The 19,484-nt window shown below is 53.2% G+C and overlaps 2 protein-coding genes across 4 annotated transcripts in view; both read left to right on the top strand.

The window, feature by feature from the left end:
• Positions 1 to 2,560, top strand: part of LOC119089852 (dual specificity testis-specific protein kinase 2) — a 31,637-nt gene extending 29,077 nt beyond the window's left edge. The window contains exons 9-11 of the mRNA XM_037212664.1: positions 1,580 to 1,913; positions 2,058 to 2,190; positions 2,411 to 2,560. Coding sequence (XP_037068559.1) covers positions 1,580 to 1,913; positions 2,058 to 2,190; positions 2,411 to 2,560 — 617 coding nt within the window. The remainder of the gene's footprint in view (positions 1 to 1,579; positions 1,914 to 2,057; positions 2,191 to 2,410) is intronic.
• Positions 2,561 to 15,311: 12,751 nt separating this feature from the next.
• LOC119090708 (protein N-terminal glutamine amidohydrolase) overlaps positions 15,312 to 19,484 on the top strand; it is a 28,546-nt gene continuing 24,373 nt past the window's right edge. Inside the window, exons 1-2 of one of the 3 annotated variants that reach the window (XM_037213561.1) lie at positions 15,312 to 15,401; positions 17,090 to 17,199. In XM_037213561.1, the coding sequence (XP_037069456.1) occupies positions 17,117 to 17,199 (83 nt within the window). In that variant the 5' untranslated portion in view covers positions 15,312 to 15,401; positions 17,090 to 17,116. Of the gene's footprint in view, positions 15,415 to 17,089; positions 17,200 to 19,484 lie in introns of all 3 variants that reach the window. The other 2 variants (XM_037213562.1, XM_037213559.1) reach the window with 2 other exon arrangements.

Raw genomic sequence — 19,484 nt, 5'->3', positions numbered from 1 at the left:
GGGACCGAGTCTCGCTCTGCTCGTCGGGACTGAGTCTCGCTCTGCCAGCTGCGACTTGGTCGGTCGGGTATGAGCCGGCATTAACTTTCAAGCACCACCCGCGTGCAGCCCCGTATTGTTATTATGACCTCATGCAAGATGACCCTTTGAGTTCCTGGAGCTCGGTTGCACGCTTGTTGGTCAGGAAGGGCGACAGCGGGACAATGGTAAACAGTCTCTATCTGCCTGTCCTTGGATTCGCCACTCCGTCCCGAACGAAACGCCACTGAATTGTAGCGCCTGCAGTGCGGAGTCCGGCCACGTGCAAGGCGTTGCCGGACTGCCCAGCTATCAGTGTTGAGCTGTCAGGCTCCCATGCAAACTCCCCGGGTGACACAGACGGGATGCAGGTGTACTTTCCTCCTTGTCGGCATATCGGCTGCTTCCGATAGCCGACGGCCTCCGCTCCTCGGCCGTGCCGTTTTCTTACTCATGTAGCCGGTGCTTCACCACTGCGCAGTGTACACCGGGCACCGTCCGTGTCCTACTCATGTAGCCGGTGCTTCACCACTGGGCAGCGTACACCGGGCACCGCCGGTGTCCTACTCATGTGGCCGGTGCTTCACCACTGGGCAGTGTACACCGGGCACCGTCCGTGTCCTTCTCATGTAGCCGGTGCTTCACCACTGGGCAGTGTACACCGGGCACCGTCCGTGTCCTTCTCATATAGCTGGTGCTTCCCCACTGGGCAGTGTACACCGGGCACCGTTCGTGCCCTGCTCATGCCGTCCCGGGGTCAGCCAATGGTCCACTTCGTACCGCCTCTGGCACGGCGACCTCGGCCAAGTGTGCAGATATCTCCTCGATAGTCTGGGGAGGGGAGGGAGCGTCCGAGCGGCCTGACGCGGCGCGCGTGGCCCGATATCTTCTGATAAACGCATCACTCGGCGCTGGCCGTATGAGTGGTCTGATACGGAGATTGGGTGCACGGCGGATTGATGGACGGTATCTGAAGCCGAGTAAACACACACAGACGCTGTCATTGGGTGGCGGTCTTCGAGGTAGGAGTCTCGCGCCTCGTGAGACGCCTGGCGCCTGTCGGCATGCCGATGTCTTCGGCCAGACATTCATTCTCGAGCCTCGTCGCTGTGCTGATTTATGGTGTTTGTTCCGATGTCGTCATAGCGACAACGAAAGCTTCTCGTATTTCAGTGCGGCTCCATTGAATGCCATTGTAATTCATCTTGCGACCACGGGCTGTGTGATGTCCTACTTGTCTGCCGTCGGTGTGGTTCCGTTGAGGTACTTAGGTATGATATTTTGCGGGCAGAAGCATGAGTCTCCCTCCTTCAACTCGGGCATTGTGTGCGTTCCCTCCTATGATGTGGCTGTGCACTGGCGCCATCTATTGGCAGGTTTGTATATTCGTAGTTTAAACAAGTTGATTGTGGCGGATCGTCCACAAAGTGTTCACTTCATGCCAAATCTGTGCTCTGTGAGGTTGTATCTCCGTTTGTAGTCGCCGTTTCCAGTAGCGCCACACAATGTCAAGTGTGTTCGCGGTTGTCATAGTATCGCTGACCAACGCGTCCTGCGGCAGACCGGCGCTCGCTCTCTGACGACGCCCTGGCGCAGCTGATCCTGGCCGAGACGTGCTCGCCGAGCGACAAGGCGCGCGTGCACCGGCGGCCGTGGCGGCGGCGCGAGCTGCGGCCGCGGCCGCTGCTGCGCGCGCCGCGCGACGTGGCGCAGTTCATGGCGGCGCGCGACCCGGCCTACCGGCCCGGCGACACGGCCAACCCGTTCAACAGCCTGCAGCGGTACCGGCACGGCCGCAAGGTGCTGGAGTACCGGAGCGAGCTGTTCAGCTCGTGCCTGGAGCTTCCGTGGCCGGCGGGCGCCGCCGCCTCACCGCTGCCGGACGCGCCGCGCGCCACCTGCCTCAGCCTGCCGGCCAGCCCCGTGTGCGGACGCCGCGGCGGCGGCGGCGGCGGCACCGGCCGCGCGCCGCCGGCGCTGGTGGTGAGCGAACAGCCGGCGCTGCGCCGCCTCGGCTCCTGCGAGTCGGGCTTCTTCAGCGTGGGCGAGGCGGAGCGCGCCTCGGCCTCAGACCTGTCGCCGGCGTCGCTGCTCTCCGAGTACAGCCAGGAGGAGCTGGCGCGCGGCCTGCCGGCGCTCGCCAAGCGCTCGTCGTCCGTGTACACCGGACTCGTCGGACGACGTCAGCAGCGTGGGCTGCGACGGCGAGGAGCGCGACCGGCGCCGGCCCGACCACTACGAGAAGGACATCCGCCAGATCGTCGAGTACTTCGAGCGCAGCGGCGGCGGCGGGCGCGCGCTGCGCCACAGCCTCGGCTGCCGGCAGCGCGCGCTCGACCGGCTCAGCCTGGAGCGGGCGCGCCAGCGGCTCGAGCGGGCCGAGCGGGCCCAGGTGCCCGAGCGGCTGGTGGCCGACTGCCGCAAGCTGTTTGACCGGCGGTCGGACGGTGGCGGCGGCGCGCGCTGCCGCCCCAAGCCGCGCGTGCCCATCTCCGAGGGCACCGTGCGTGACAAGCTGACGGTGTTTGAGAGGAAGAGCTGAGCGCGCAGCGCCCTCTGGTACCGTCTGTGATTGGCTCGCCCCCTGCCGCTGGCCTGGCGCGAGCCCCGCCGCCGGGCGCCGGGCGCCGCTGTTTTGCGTAGTGCTAGCTGGGACTGTAGTGCAAAGCTGAATAGTACAAATCGGCGCAGGCGAGCCAGGCGCGGGAGCTCAAGCCCGCGCGCCGCATGCCCACTGTCGTGTTACCAGTGGTTCTCATGGGGCTGATGGAGTCAAACCAAGCTTGCCCGTGCTGGCGTGCTGTTCAATCCATTTGTAGGACTGTTCACCTGGGGATCGACGGATATTAGGCCCGATTAGTACGCTGTTTAGTACTCGTCTCTGGAACCGCTCGCCGGAGACTCGGTTCACCGGGTGGATGGTGACCGTCCTGCAATGTCCACTCGCGCCGAGCGGCGGCGGCCGGCGCGCCGTCCAGCCGCCGGTTGGTGTTCACCCGTGTCTAGTCGCCCGAGCAGAGATGCGCTGCGCCACCGTGCGCAGGACAGTGTGCCAGGGTCGTCTTTATAGTGCCAATGAGCTGCTGAAACGATGTCTTCTCTTTTAGTACGCGAATGGTCTCTTCCGGTGTTGACTGAACGTCAGATGTCACTCGCCCCCACCTTCGGCCCCGAGGCACGCGCGTGTGCTTCCATATCAACGATTAGTGCTCAACTGGTTATCTAACCCTGGGTGTCGCGTTCGGTAATTGTTACCATATTGTGATAGTTGCAAATGAATGCTCTGAGATAAGTCGGGATATCTTATTGTTTCGGAGGTAATCGCAGTTATTGATGTCTGTTGTACTTTTAATTCACTCGTGAAATAAAGACAGGATTGGTGACCGGCGTTTCTTACGAGCGTCGCACGTGCGTGCGCTAGGGTCCACGATCTGTGCGGCTCCTGTGACGGGGCTGTGATGAGCGGGTCACACAAACGAGGGCCAGGCGGGCGGCACGTCCAGAAGCGCCCGGGTGCATGTGGCTGAGCGTGGCCCGGCCGTCAGCAGATCTGCCTGAAGGGTGGTGGGTGCCCTCTGACCGGAGGGAGAGCAGGGAGCAGGGAGGGAGCCCGGCAGGGAGCAGTCGGTCGTATCATGTCCGCCACCCGCACGTGATGGATGTCCGCTGACCAGAGAGTGCCCTGCAGAGATCTCTGAGCAGGGAGGGAGCCCGGCAGGGAGCAGTCGGTCGTGCCATGTCCGCCACCCGCACGTGATGGGTGTCCGCCGACCGGAGAGCGCCTTATAGGGGGCAGGGAGGGGGCCCGGCAGGAAGCAGTCGGTCGTGTCATGCCCGCCACCCGAAGAGGCGCAAAGGAGTGTAGGTTACGGCAGTACCAAACATTCCCGGGAAGTTTGGAGTTTTGTTTGATCTCTTTAAAAGTTTGAATTTCGTCACTGCATTAGTGATCTTCATCGAGGGTATTTCATGCTGACGCCTTCTGTAAAGAGGACTGCAACCACGGACAGTTAGCAGGCCGAAGTCGTCACGGCCGCGGAACGGGCAGGGTGGCCGAGACGGACAGGCTATGTGGTCCAGTTCTAAATTTCATATTTCCTTAAACGCGATGTTCCAGTTTTACAAGCTGAAGTTCTCAGCTGAAGGTCATTGGGACCAGGCAGATTTCCGCCTACCGATGACCGGTTAAGTCAGACGGGCACGACGACGCATAGACTAAGAACTGGTCCGGTGGGCCAGAGATGTAGCTCAACCACAACGTATGCAAGATTCTACACCCTCATTAGTTTAACAGAGATCGGCTGTGTAGACAGGTCAATGGCTCGTACAAACTGTCATAACCTCCTTGAACCTAAGGCGTTTTTGTGGCCATACCGGAGAGTGAAAAAGTAATCATAGCTTACGTACTTTTAAAATTCTCCTCAGAAGCCTTGTGACAGCAAACGTGTACAGGGCGAGCCTCTCCAAATGTGATACAGCGGTACACACCACTTTGGTACGGAAGGCGGGATGAGTTCGGTGAGACGCAAGTAGTCCGTTTCTAAAACACGTCCCTTCTATTTTGGACGGGGGAGTGAATCGTAGGATATTCCTCCTATGTACATTTAATTCACCTACAATGGTGTTGAGAAAACCACATATCTGAAAGCTTGTACGCACCAGGGAGCGACCGAGGTTGAGGCTTCTTGTGAGATTTTGGTAATGTGTAAACATTTCAGAGGATGTGTCCCCAGTATTTTTCCCATTTTCCGTCTTCATCACAAAGCAAGCTGAGAAATATATTCTGAAGACAATTTTCTGCGCGATCATCGACACTCGGTCGCTTCCGCGGTCTGGAAAAAGACGCCGACTGGCGGCGTTATTCTGCGGCACTACGTATCTGAATCCCAGAGCATGGGTTTGGCCCGACTGACGGAAAGGTCAGCTGGCAACTGGCCAACGAGTTTCAACCCAAACATGAGGCAGCCGTGCCGCAGCATTGTGCGGCGCGTGGAAACCTTCGCAGTCGTACCTGGCGAAAGGGCGGAGGCAAACTTAAAAATCGTTAAATGTGGCGAGAAAACTTGGGTAGGAGGTTTCCGCCACTCACAACACAGGCTTTGCTTGGCGTTTACTCCAAATCCGACGCCACCCGTATAAGCATTTTGGAACAACTTGAGGCCAGAACGAGGCTGACGGTCAGGACTTATGTTTGTAAAAGCTTTTGCCGGTACGGAAGAGGATACTTTATTCTTGGTCTACCTATGAGGGAAGGGCTCACCAGTTACCAAGGATCCGCTTTTTTAAAGAAACGTTTAAACTTTTACAGATGAGACATCCATTGGCCAAGCACGAACATGACGCAGACTAACCATCATCGTTCATAACAGGCCTCAGCACACTAACAGCACAGCCGCTTCCCCCACCGAGAAGTCGATGGTCACTCTGGCCACATCGGCGCGCGCAATGCATCGGGGGGGGGGGGGGGGGGGAGGGGCGGCAAAAAAGACGGACGGGAGGTCAGCGGCGGGGCAATCGCCGGCGTTTGATTGGACGCATCGGATGGCTCGCCGACGCGGGATATGAATGCGCGATAAGATAGCGCACGCCGCGGGCGACGTTGTGTAGGCAGAGGTTAGAGGAGAGAGAACAGAGGAGAGCTTATTACCGACGGCCGCTGGCGTGTAGGGGACGCGCGGGGAGGAGGATTGTAGCGCGAGCAAGCTGCTCTGCGTACAGGGCGGTCGATGTGCTAAGAGGAAAAGGGCTTCGGCCAGGGCTAGATAAGTCAGATCCCGTGACATGACCGAATAAAATTAAAGGAACTAAAGGACGGGTTGGATAAACCCATGGGTATCGTAAAATGGGCTCGTTTCTTACATGGAATTGGAAACGGGTGGGGTTGGCAAGGCTTGTGGGGAAAATTATGGGCATCAGCCCGGGTATGGTATTACGTGTACAGAATGTCTAGTAGATACTTCAAGCCACGCTACCGCTTTTCGCTACGATAAGTCTGAAGCGGGTGCGATGTTTCCTGTCGGTACCCGAATCATGGAAAAGCCTTCTGCATCTCCAAAGCGACATGGGCATCTCCGCCTCACGAACCAACTGCCGTACCAAACGTGCGGAGGAAGCCGTTAACGACGGCCTGCTTCCAGCACGGACCACGAGAGCGCGGCTGACGACGCCGAGCGAGGCTGCGGAGCCGCCGCCCGCGGGTCACGCATTGCGGACGCGCCGCCGACAGCCGGCGGACGGGCGACGCGAGGCGCGCGCTCGCGCCGCCGCCGACTGCGGCGTGTTTTTGTTGACGAGGGCGCGGCAAAAAAGCAAGCCGTGACGCCAGCAAAACACGGCAGCTCGGCGCCTGGACAAAAAACGACGAAACCGGCGATCCGTAGCGTCGCTGCGCCGGTTATGGACGACTACTGGCGCTCCGAGTCTGGTTGCAGTCGGTCCTGTACCGGAGGAAAAGTAGGTCTCGGCCAGCGGACAAAAAGACCGACGGGGTGAGCTCTTGGGAGGCTACAGAGAGCCGTGCCCTCGATTTCTCCTCGCTTGCGCTGCAACGACAGCCGGAGGCGGTTTACGCTCATCGGGGCAGTTTTTCAGACTGTTTATGATCGCCGTGTGCTCTCACTTTTACTAACACTAAAATCAGCGCGGATCTCGGGCTTCTGAGTATGGCGTGCGCGTGTTTTAGGGGAATGGATATCACATATCGCGTGATTCGCACACCTATGCATGTTCGGATATACATTTACGTTTTGTCTGGGGCGGGGTCCCACAGACCGAGTACAGGGCTCGCGTTGGAATTGCATTGTTTTGGTGTGTACTTACAATGCAGGCGTTTTGTCACAAACACACCATGCTCACGTGCCTGGCGATCCGTGCTTCACGCGGCCGTGTCATGGGCCTGGTGATAGCGGGTGGCAGTTCAGCACTGACCCCGCTGCTAGGGCGTAGAGACGCGGCGTCCAGCTAGCTGTCTGGCTGGACGTTGGCGCTCCTAATCGGAAATTTTTCGTCGGGCCGGCGCACATTTCGGATAAAAAACAGCGCAAACTGACTTTTGCAGGTATGCCCCATAACTTGATATGCAGATCACACGCAAAGCCGCGTAATATTTTAGTAAATGTGCAAAATATGTTACTTTTGAAACTTCGTTGATGTTAGCCCTGTGCTGGTGAGATTGTGAGACCTGCGCTGCCTCGCCTTGCGCTGAACCGAGACTTGGACACCATGTCCCGAATTGACCCGGACTGGGTGCTTCCATGCCCCACACTGACTTAAGACTGGGTGGCCAATTAGCGGGTGTCGTGTTTGCCGGGTCTGAACGTGACTTCCTGTAGTAGCATGAGACCGAGTGATCACGCTCGGTCAGGGCGCGGGCCAGCATGACCACGTCTCGTGCTATAGCTCGAGCGGATGACCGACGTCCCTGGCCGACCCGGAGCTGCACGACAAGGGCCGTACAGCGACCATGTCCCGCTCTGACATGGCGGCGTGGCGATACGATCTCCAGCATTAGTCGGCGCGGACATGGCGGCCCTTGTTAGCATCGTCCGCAGATTTCGGTCCGGAGTCAGCACGACATGCAATCACCGGGACCCAATAATGTGCCAGCATAGGGCCCGCATAATCCAACCCACCAACCAACCATCCAACTAACCAACCACCCGACCAACCAACCAACGGACCAGCCAACGATCCAACCAGCGGAACAGCCAACCAACCAACTAACCAACCAGCTAACCAGCCGACTGACCAACCAACCAACCAACTATCCGACCAACCAACCAACCAACGGACCAGCCAACGATCCAACCAGCGGAACAGCCAACCAACTAACCAACCAACCAACCAACCAACCAACCAACCACCCGACCAACCAACCAAACAACCACCCGACCAATCAACCAACGGACCAACCAACGATCCAACCAGCGGAACAGCCAATCAACCAACGAACCAACCAGCCAACCGACCAACAAACCAACCAACCAGCCAGTCAACCAGCCAACCAACCAGCCAACCAGCCAGCCAACCAACCAACCAACGGACCAGCCAGTCATCCAACCAACAGAACAGCCAGCAAACCAACCAACCGACCAACCAAACCAACCGACCAACCAACCAACCAACCGACCAACTAACCAACCAACCAGCAACGGACTGACCGACCGATCGACCAACAACTCAACCATCCAGTCAGCCAACGGACCAGCCAGGCAGCCAACGAGAAGCCTGCCAATCAACAGACCACCGAATCAACCAACCGACCGTACTAACCGGTTTTGGATCAGCACAAAGCAAGTTCAGCATCCAAAGCAATAACCGAAATGCACTGAGTGAAATGTCATTCAAATACATTTAAAGAGGAAGTTCTACATTTGTCTGGGGTTTTGAACTGAAACAGGCATCTTCAAGACCTTCTAGTGCAGTTCACAGCCTGTCCTTAAGACCTAGAGCCCTCTAGTTTCTATGCTTTGCGCCACGGAAATGGGAGACTATTTCGGGATAGTATTTCAAGGTCACCTTGACATTCATGACGTCATAAAACGTCATTCAAATTCTGTCATTTCGCAAGTCGCGCGACGATCAAGGCCAAGAAAAATATAGTGGTCGAGTCATTCATATCTGACGTTCGTGAGCACGCATTCAAGGTACAACGGCGGCCAATTAGCTCTCAGTCAATGTTATGAAGGTTACGATGACGCAATGGAACTATGACGTATTTAACAACACATTTACTAAACAAGGATATCGTGTTGCCCATAACAGCCTTTCCACATGAAAGTATATCAAAAGTTATAAATGAGCTCATTCTAACATATTTCATGTTCGTTTCAATGTCTTCGAATGTGAAACATTCGCTTTAAACGAAGGCTATGTTGTCGGCATATTTTGTTTGTTTGGGTCTGCTGTTTGTGACAATAAGGCGAAATGAAGAGTCGAATAGTAATTCGCCGGCACGCCTTTGAGCTGGCGTATCAAATCGACGAATGTTTACAGAATCCACGGATAATAGTCGATGGCCGAGTTGCCAATATACCGAACGCCAATTTACTGAACTGGTCTTTAGTCGAATGTCAATTCATGTAAATGACCTTTAGTGAAATGACAATATGCCGATCCGTTCTTTAATTGAATGCTAATCAGCCAAATGTTCTTTAGTCGAATGTGCATAAGTTGAAATGCTGTTAACAGATTGTACACTGATGCGGACTCTTAATATAACCGTTGCCCCACGGAGGTTTTTTTTTCCACATTCACCTTGTGAAGGAGACCAGAAGCGGAAAACCAAGTGAGTTAGTGCCACGAGATTGGAATGACGGCAATGAAAAGCTCTGATGAAGCTGCATGGATATATTGGACTTAACAGTGGCGAATGTGACATTTGACGGGTCACATCAGGGTATAGGAGTCCAGTTAGCACTTAATAATGTCGTTTATGTTACCGCCAGACTCAAGAACTGAGAAGGCTACGACAGTACGACAAACGGCGCTAACTAGAAAAGCAGCCGAATAGAAAAGTAATAGTAGTAGAATTATTAGCGTCGTCGGATGGGTATAAGTACACATTGACAGATGTGACACGTAACGCCACGTCTGGTCAACAGGGTGTGGGTTGTTGTTCAATCAGCCCCTCCAGTTTTACCAAGAGGCAGGCAAACAAAATCAAACAAAATTGCTCTACGTCCTTAACACTGTTATCACTTTTAGCCTACCACTTCCTATCTATGCGTAGTGTTTGTCATCAACTGCACCTTACGACCTTGCGCACCTCAGATGATCTTCAATCGCCTGAGCCGCCTTTCAGCCAAGCTAATTTGGCTAATTGACTGTACGAAAAATTTGCGTTCATCGCATTGTCATTCGCCAGGCTCAATTTCGCAAAAAGGCATTCGGTCGATTGTCCATTCGGCGATCTCCCATTCGTTCAATTGCCATTCGCCTAAATCCTATTTCGATACATTGGCACTCGACAAGTCAACATTTACGACTAATTAATTTTCGGCTAATTAGGATCTCTACTGATTTGCTCTTCGACGACTTGCACGTCAGCAACCACACAGACGTCACTATTATCTCCGCCTTTTAGCCGCTTGTCCTTTTAACATGCCGGCAAAGGACAGCGGTAAAATGTACAGGTCTTCCACGTGAAGTGAAATGACATTTGGTTTAACGCCATACGACAGTTTGTCTTGGAACGGAACGAGCGGCCTCACCTAGTCCTGTTTGAATAGGGGCACGGTCACACAGCCCCAGATCAGAGCATCCTAGAATGATCTAGTTGCAGGCTGATCTGCGCATGCGCATTTATGCCGGTGGTTAAGAATCGTCACCGGTGGAGAAAATCCACTGAAAAACTTTCAGATAGAGCAATTTTTTCGCTGCCACAAAACTGAATAGTAGCGGGGGGGGGGGGATGGTATTTCGCATTGGTGAGATGCCGAACGGTTCAGTACAGGGCGATGACGTCATTGGAGCATTCCGGTTCCGCCGCTGCTGCGCCGCTGGTTCCGTCGCCACATCGCGCCGGAAATATCGCATCTGGCGCAGTGTTTAATGCTTTAAAGATTGACTAAAGTGTTAAACAAGGTTGCATTTGTGGCACGACTGGTGCATGCGATTCCTGCCGACGGGCGGGGCCTCCCGCTGGCTCGGACTGGTGTCCCGCTAGCTTGCGTGGCTCGCCGGTGGCGATTCGTTCGTGAGCTGTGGGACTGCTGCACTGCCAGCAATGTTTGGCTCACTCCGTTCAAACTACTCACTGAGACGTGTGGGCTATCCGCTGTCGCTGCCGTCCGTTGCTGGTGCGACACGCTTTTATTACGCTGGGCGCGGCCGGTGCTGACGTACCAGCATCGCGGAACTGTAGATCGCGCGACGCCACCAGCCGGATTTACAAGATGGTGGCGTAACTAGCACCACGCCACACACGGCACTGGTTGCGTGGTCGCTCTGATGTTTTTAAACTGCGGCAACTACCTCTGCGCTCTCTTGATGTTTGCGGTATTTACGACGTGACGCGTTTGGAACTCCAGGGAGTTTATGCACAGTCCTCTTGTCACGGGAGTGAGGAGCGGTGAGAAGCTCGTAGCGAGGCGTGAGTGATCTTGCATGTCGTTTTTGGCTGTGCTGGGCACGGCTCCGGTGTCGTCCCCCGAAGTGCGTAACTTGAGGACTGGCCACTGCCCAGCCGGATTCACTGAGGTGCCCCAGCGTCGGCATAGAGCGTTTTGATAATCAGATCGTATTGGGACCAGGGGCAGATCTAGGATTTCGTGGGGGACACGCAGCATTGTGGCCCCCCTAGAGTTCAGCCTCCCCGCCCCCCCAAAAAATCGCTGAAGTCCGGCTACCAGATTTTAAGATTTTTAGCATACCATTTGTGTACGGAAACCCACTTTACTGTGCGTATCCCTAAAGAGCTAGGCGTGCTACGTATGCACATACACGGAGCTTATTCATTTTCTCCACACCGTGGTGAATCCTACCATTTTGAAGCTAAGTTTTTAGGCAAAATAAGCTAAAGTTGGTTTCTAAATACCCTTAAAATCAAGCACAAACTTGATTCCATGCATATTTCCAGCTAACCGGCTGATCGATATGCTCAGCTGGTGGCTGATGACTAATGCGGAGTTTTGCTGTTTTTGTTATGAGGGGGTACAAAACATCATAACATTAAAATGCACGATATAAAACGAACAAGCATATGATGCTCAAGCATGAAAGGTGCCACGAATTAAATAACGAACCGAAATATCACAGATGGCGTCGGCGGAACGTAAAACTATTTACGACAGTTGCCAATCAAAATTAATCGGCCCACATCCGACTGTTACTCTAAGTGTAAGGCACCAAGGCCAACAGCGACGAAAACTGAGCGATAATGAGTACCGCGGCAGGCCAACAACACAACTTCCGTCAACTAGTATGGGGCCCTCAAAGTAAGGGAAAAGAACCCAAGACCAACGTGGCACGCCCCTGAACGATCGGGGGTGCCCAGCAGGCTGACATTCAGGACCCTTGCCAGAGCACAGGGTCCTTTGAGCAGAGGGGCCAGTGTGCGTGTGTGCGCACTACCAGTATGCATAAATGAATGCCCTGTACGACCAAGGGTGCCCGGGGAGGTTAAGGGAAAGGGTCACGATGGGAGTGAAGGGTTTTCCGCAAACGAAATCAAAAGGAAGAACCCTAGATCAATGAAGAGAGACCTAAGCATGGAGTGGCTCAGTACCTTGCCTTATATCGGGCCCAGCAACAGAGCAAGGCCCTCCGAGCAAGTGGAAAGAACCCGGGACCAGTATGAAGCGCCCCTCAGTAACTGAGTGTACTCGCGTGTGCGCTCGCACGCTCAAGAGTGCTCTCGTGATGTACGCTCAAGAGTGCCCAGGCATGTTAGGAGATATTGTCCCAACAGCAGCGTAGGGCCCTCCGAGAAAATGCAAAGATTGATCCGGCAATCAGACATGTATGGCTCCGGCAGCAGCGTGCGCTTCTGGAGAGCATATTTAGTTTATCTGCTCACGGGCTTCCCTTTCGCTCTTGGCGGTTCTCGGTCGTGTGTAGGCCCAAAGACGTCCAGTTTTGTTGCGTTTTTGTTTGAAAACTGCGTCCGTACGCCTGGTCATGGGCCCCTTCAGGGCCTATGGGTTCCCTCGGGGCTCAGGGGGAGCACGCTTCCGTGCCCCCCTCTGAATCCGCCATTGGCTCGAGCAGTTTGATAGATTGGGCCCCGATAAGAACATAAGGCCATCTATTCAAATAAGAAGTACCCAAGACACAATATGGAGGGCCCAGAAATGATCGAGTGTGCCCGAGCCGGTTAACAGGTGGCGAAGGGGAGGGGGGGGGGGGGTGGGACAACAAGGGTGTAGGACGCTCCCTTCAAGAAAAATATCCACAACACAATGTGAGGGGGCCCCAACCGATTGAGTGCACCCGAGCAGGCTAACAGATAGGGCCCCCGACAAGAGTGTGGGACCCTCCATTCAAATAGAAAGTACCCAAGACACAATGTAGATGACTTCCTACCGATCGAGTGTGCTAGAGCAGGTTATCAGAAGGGGTCTCGACAAGGGCGTAGGGCCCTCCATTCAAATGAGAAACACCCAAGACCCAATGTGTGGGCCCCCGAAAGATCGCGTGTGGCAGTAAAGGCTATCAGATGGCCCCTGACAGGGGCGTAGGGCCCTACATTCAAATACCAGGACCCAATATGCGCCCCCCCCCCCCCCCCGAACAGTCTAGTGTGCCCAAGGAAGTCAACGAATGGGATCCTAAGAGGTGCGTTGGACCCTCCATGCAAATAAAAAGTAGCCAAGAACCCATTTGGACGGCCCGAACGACCAAGTAAGCCCAAGAAGGTTAGCAGATGGGCCCCAGACAAGAGCGTAGGGCCCTACGCAAGTGACAGAAAATTGTAAGGACCAATGTAGGAGGCCCAAGCATATCGTGAGTGTGCCGGTAGGTTAACCGTGACCAACGTGAAAAGCCCCTGAGCGACTGAAAATACCCCGGCATGTCAGCATACGGCCCCGGCTTCAGCGTATAGAACGTTTCGGACGAATAAAAAAGAATCCATGGAAGGGCTCTGATTGGCCAAGAGTGCCTCGGCAGGCTGGCGAGACGGGCCCCATCAACAGGGCGAAGCCCTCCGAGTAAATGCAGAGAAATCATGGGTAACATAGAAGGTTCCTTAACGATCAAGCTGCCCCCGCAGGTGAACATATAGGGACCCGGAAACAGTGTAGGGCCTCTGAACAGCGTAAGCAGTCTTAAAACCTGCTAACACGATCCCTCAATCCGTGAATCATAATGTTGTCTACTGTTGGGCCCTTCACTTTTGCTTGCGAATGTTCCTAGTCGCCTAGAAGCCCCAAGACGTCCAATTTTTATCGCGATCTGTGGAAAAATGCGTCTGTCGGCCAGCAATGGGCCGCTCAGAGCTGATGGGTCCATTCGAGTCCCAAGGAGAGCATGACCCCGCCCCCCTCTGGATCCGCCCTGGTTGGGGCTGGACATGAACGGGACCGCAACAACTCCTGTTCACACTGCCTAGGCACATAGCAAAGGGCCGGCACTCCGGCGATTATGGCACCGGACCTGACCTACCCTATGTGGCGACCGACGGACTGGGAGTGCAACGGCCTTTTTACGACACTTGAATTGAGCTTGTGGGGGGTTGACTTATAATCATTATAGCACCTTGGAACGCATGAGGTGTGTCTGTTGTCAGGGGTCTGCCTGAGGTCACAGGGACCCGCCTTTTGACGCATGACCTGGGATCTTTGTGGAGGTGGCGGAAGATCACAGCAGGACGCCTTGCCTGACTGTACGGAGCCTGCCGAGGCATCAGTGACCACCTTGGGACATATGGTGCGGACTCTGTGCGGAGGCTACTGAGGTCAAAGCGGGACCTGTCTCTCTGCCATGCACCTGAGGCCTGCTCTGGAAATATCGCGCTAACCATCGCGGTTCACAGCTAGTGTATCACAAGCTGTCTGAACAAGCTCAGCCGGAAAGCCCGGACTCGAGATTCAGGACTGTTTGACCTCCAGGCTGACCTGTTTCGAGGGCCGTGAGCGCCCGCGAGTGGGTGACACAGAAACCGACGGCGGCGAAGGAGCGAGAACGATGAGCATGACTGTGTAAGCCTGACTTGCTGTATTGGCCACATTACTTTCAGATTCCACTTAGCGTGGGCGATAAACTTGCAATAGGGGCGTAGTTTCACGAAATGGGTTGGGGGGTTGGGGGTTGGGGGGGGGGGGGGCTGAATAGTGAGAAATGACCTCACCCACTCCGAAAATATGCCAACAACCAGGTTACTAGACTTGGTCCAATTTCTGTCACAATTTGGGGGAAGGAAACTGGAGCCCAAGTTCGAGGAAGGGCTAAGGCCCCCCAATTGAAATGAAAACTACAAACACAGTTAAGGTTCCGAATCCACACAGAGGTCACCTTTTGATAAAGTGACTTTAATTTCTTGACGACGTCCGCATAAATACCAAAAAACGAATAGATACTCACTCTTAAGTTAACATTGCAGTGTTCGAGGTGACTAAACCAACAGGTAAGCATGATTCCGTTCGGAAGATGCGCAAACGCATAAGGCCGCGCGCAGCGTCCGCTGAGGGGAAAGCTTCAAGACGTCACGCTAACGCTGACCGGATGGGGTGCTAAATCGCCGGCCGATCCGGCGCCCCTTACACGGCCTTGCTCCACAGTGTTGTGTTTGAATGCGGGAGGCGTGGTTGGCGGCGTCGGGGCGTCCCGACTGCGGTTGTGTGAAGTGGCAATCCCCTGTGTTGTGCTGCTGCTGCGGCTGCTGCTGCTCTTTAGAAAGGAAGGCAAGAAGCGAGCTGTAAAGCTGTCACTGGGTGTCGTATTTTGTACGTTACGTTGGTAAGAAGTTTTAAAGTATCCCCGTGTGGCTCTACAATGGGTTGACACATGGGCTACTTCCAAGTTCTGCCCATCGTTTTTTGCGGGAAGAAAATTGGCACCTTCCAAAAAAGGAGGGGTACTGCTTGGAGAAGACTGATGCTGACGTTTTGGCTAGGGGTTCCTTAATATGGCTTTTTTGTTGTGTTTGGATCTTCTCATTTCCATTGGGAGCAGGTGAAAGTACTGGCATTTATCTGCTTTGCTTGTGTTGCTTGGATATTGTCATCAGGTGGCATCAAAGATTGGAGGGTTTTCAAGGTGGGAGGGCCCTTTCAGGCTGATTTTTGAAACTGATTGCGCTGAACTGCAAGTTGTCCTCAAACTGTGTCCAGCAGAATGTAATCAAACATCCCTGTCTTAGTAAAGCTGAGCTACTGGGATGAAAGCCATATTGGCCTGCTCCCAGTTTTTAATTGAGAGGGCTTGCAATGCATTTTGACCCCATGATTTTGGGTCACCAGATACAGTCATTCAGAAGTTGCAATATTAAAGATTTTAGGAATGCATTGATAAACAACAAAGAATAAGCTCTTGATAAAAATCCTGACTGGACATGAGTTAGGCTTTTCTGATTTTGTGGTGACCAGTAAATGCAACTCAACACAGCTACCACATCTGAGCTATTTTTTCATAGCATCTGTGTGGCACCAACTTGAAACATAAACTGATTTAGTCTGAAGAGGTAAGCTGTGATAATGTCTGGTTCATCAAATCAGAAGGAAAACATAGCAATATCAGTATCCTGTGAAAGCATGAACTTCCAGGTTACTTAGACCAATAACTGATAGCTTCATTAGCTTAAGTGAGGCAGATTCTGTATGAGGTGGGTTGAACAGGCCATTTCCCATCTGGAGAGGAGCATGCGCACCAGTCTGTGCCATCTGGGTGCCTGCATGCCTAGAAGGATATGATATAATTGAGCAATAGGTATGCATCTCAGTTATGTGTTGTGGTTAGCATCAATAATTTTTTACATCATGTGACTACTACTTTTTACATTCTGTAATGCATTTTGTTAGATTGCCTTAACACATGACATTCTGGCATTTGTCCTGAGATTCCATCAATTTGTTTGTAACTCTGGATTCAAAAATTCTTATAAAGCAGTAAAATTATGGAAATCAAATGACAAATGGTGCTTGTTGTATGACATTAGTATCACTTCCTTAATTCCTTTCCTTGATTATTTCTGTCTCAACCATCACATTTTGTAGGTACTGCACACAGAGGGTAATAATTGAATTGTCAGATGACCTTTATTGAGAGAATGATGCATTGGAACCTTTTAAGTGGCAAGTTGGCATGCAGTCTTTTGAAACAGTCCAGCATATCTGTAAATGATATCTATGTATTGAATATCCAAAGGTCTTCATGGGGCAAGAGCTTACATGAGAGGGAAGTTACTGAAGCTGCCAACCAAGCAGCCTTATGAAAGTCATACCTCAGATCTTCTATGGTTGCTCCAGCCACTGAGCTGATGGCTGGCTTATCAAAAACTCTTGTAGTTTTCCATTTTGTGGGCTATGTGTGTATCTCACAAAGCTTTTGTGGTCATTTGACTCAATTATTTAAGATAATTAGTCACTGGTCAGTTAATTGTTGTTTCTCAGGGCTAATGAGCTTGTGTTTTCAGATTGTTCCATCAAAGTTGCATATCAGTATGGCTGCAGAAAGTCCACAGCGGCAAAAGGTGAAGGCGATTCTACCACCTGTGAAGGAATGCAGCCACACTCTACATTACTGGTAAGTTATAAGCTGTGAGACACTGCCACATTGTCTGCAGGTGGAGATGATTATGGCAATATTCCATCTGGCATTCATAATTTCAATAACCTGGCAGCAGGATGGTCTGCCCTTTTAATGGCCCAACTATGACATCAATTTGTAAGTGCTCTTTGAAAACATAATTTTCTCAGGTCATGGCAGAAACACAAATTTTCTGGGAAGAGCAGGAAGCATTTGAACCTATTTGCAACCCCTCCCCCCCAAGCACTGGTTGAAAGCCATGAACTTTCATGTGCTGGGTAAATGCTGCTCTGTTTCCATTTGCAGTATTTGTGTGGGGATCTACCCAATAGGTGAATGGGCTGCTATTGCACTGCAGCACATTTTGTCATTGCCCATGCCTATTCAGAACATATTCAGAACATGTTTTTGCCCTTATCTCCTAGCCTCCCAACCCTTGCTTTCATCGTTGCTTAAGATTGCCGCCATCTGGGTGCCATCACTATGTGCTGCAGATGCCCCCCCCCCCCCCAAATAGTTTCGAACATCGAGTACCGGCGAAGTGTCCCAATATTTGGATAGGCCAGCTGGGCTGTGCGTGCCGTGTGGTGTGGTGCGGACCTACGATTGATAATATGGTCCAACAATCACATGACCTCGCAAATGGGTTATTGGCATATTTACAAAATGAGGTCATAAAGCGCCTGGCCCGAGTAATCCGAGATGCTGGCGAAAGTGTTAAGCTGTGACACCCCACCCCACACGACAGCCCACACGTACCTGTGAGTTGAATGTATCAAACAACGTGTTAAAAACAGCTTCTCGATTAAGCTTATAACAGGGTGCCGATAGTGGAGCGGCTAACGCGTCTGCGGTGACTATTGCACGTCTGGGAAACCAGAGGTACGGGGTTCCATTCCCCACGGTGCCCGGCCTTCCCGCCAGAGTGGGAGGCAGGCGACGCCACATAGCCTCAGCAGCATATTGCGTCGTAAAGCCTCAATGCCGCATATACACATACACAAACACGAAAAAGCCAACAAGGTCTTGCATCGGAGGTAGGTTTCCAAACAGATGACACTGGCCGCCGCCCGCTCGGTTCCATGGGTCGGACGGCTTTGATGTTCGCCGACGAGTTGTAGCAGGTCCACTCGCTTACAACGTTTTCTTAGTTCAACGTCTTTATCTTCTCTTGCTGCTGGAATCTGACAACAATCCTGAAAAATGACCCAGGACGTGCAGACCCCGTTGTTTGCGTATGCGAGCGCGCGGCTGCCTGCACGCCTTGCCCTACTCCACGTGACGGGCGTGTTCTCCATATTAGTGTTGCGTGCTGCGGCGCCGGTGCGGCGGGAGCTGGATTCGGCTCCGATTTGGTTCCTTCAGCTTTTGCGCAGGCTGAAAATTTTGCCTTTTTCTTGTCAACTGTTATGAGACGAGAAATATTTTTGATATTGAAATGCTGCTGGTAAAATTCGCATGTCAGTTAACTTGCGTGCAGATTTCTAACCGTTCATGCAGGATAGCATAATAACAGTGTTTTTTTTAACCACATGAGTGTTTTCAAAGATGTTTTTCCAGCAAGTTTGGCGGCATGACCAGGCAGGTCTAGTGCGTTTTAGAGTTTTGTTAAAGTTCAAGGAAGAGTCATCGACCCGCGACCTAGCTCGTACCAGGACCTGGCGTCAGCACCACCTTTCTGGAAAAGAATGATGCTACCTGCTGCATGTCCGAATATTTGAACAAACACGTACCAGAACCTCGCTTATTGCATAGCGCTGAGTTGAGGATGGCCCTGGGCGCTGCAGCACGCGCCGCTGTGTGGTGCGGTGCTGTCGGGGCGTCGCCGGCCCGGCCGACACTTCCGACCGTGGCCGGCTGCCGGGGATCGACTCCGGTTCCCTGGTGTGTGCTGCACCCAGGCGGGCCGCCGCTGATGGGCCGCGCCACCGCCACTGATGGGCCGCGGGGGGTGTGCTTCCCGTCAGTGGGATGCGGGACAGGGCGCTCACCGGGCTAATTGTTGATGTAGCGCACGAACTAAGTTGTGAGGGTGCTTCTATGCATTGTACACATATAATGGGAAATTACTGAGCGATGACCATTTTGTGGAGCAATGACAGGGGGGCGTAATGACCCGAGTGGTTGTCCTGTCGGACTGTCATGTGGGAGGCCCAGGTTCGAATCCCGGTTGCGCCATGACCCTTGAATGTTGATATGGCCAGTGAAGTCGCTGGTGCTCCACAAAAGGAATGTGACGACGTATGTCGTTTTCTCCTTTTAAGAACGAGAAATGACCAGGT

The sequence above is a fragment of the Pollicipes pollicipes genome, unplaced genomic scaffold (assembly GCF_011947565.3).
Source record: "Pollicipes pollicipes isolate AB1234 unplaced genomic scaffold, Ppol_2.1 Scaffold_3087;HRSCAF=3621_pilon_pilon_pilon, whole genome shotgun sequence".
NCBI classification, from domain to species: domain Eukaryota; kingdom Metazoa; phylum Arthropoda; class Thecostraca; order Pollicipedomorpha; family Pollicipedidae; genus Pollicipes; species Pollicipes pollicipes.
This window is presented reverse-complemented; position numbering and strand designations above follow the sequence as displayed.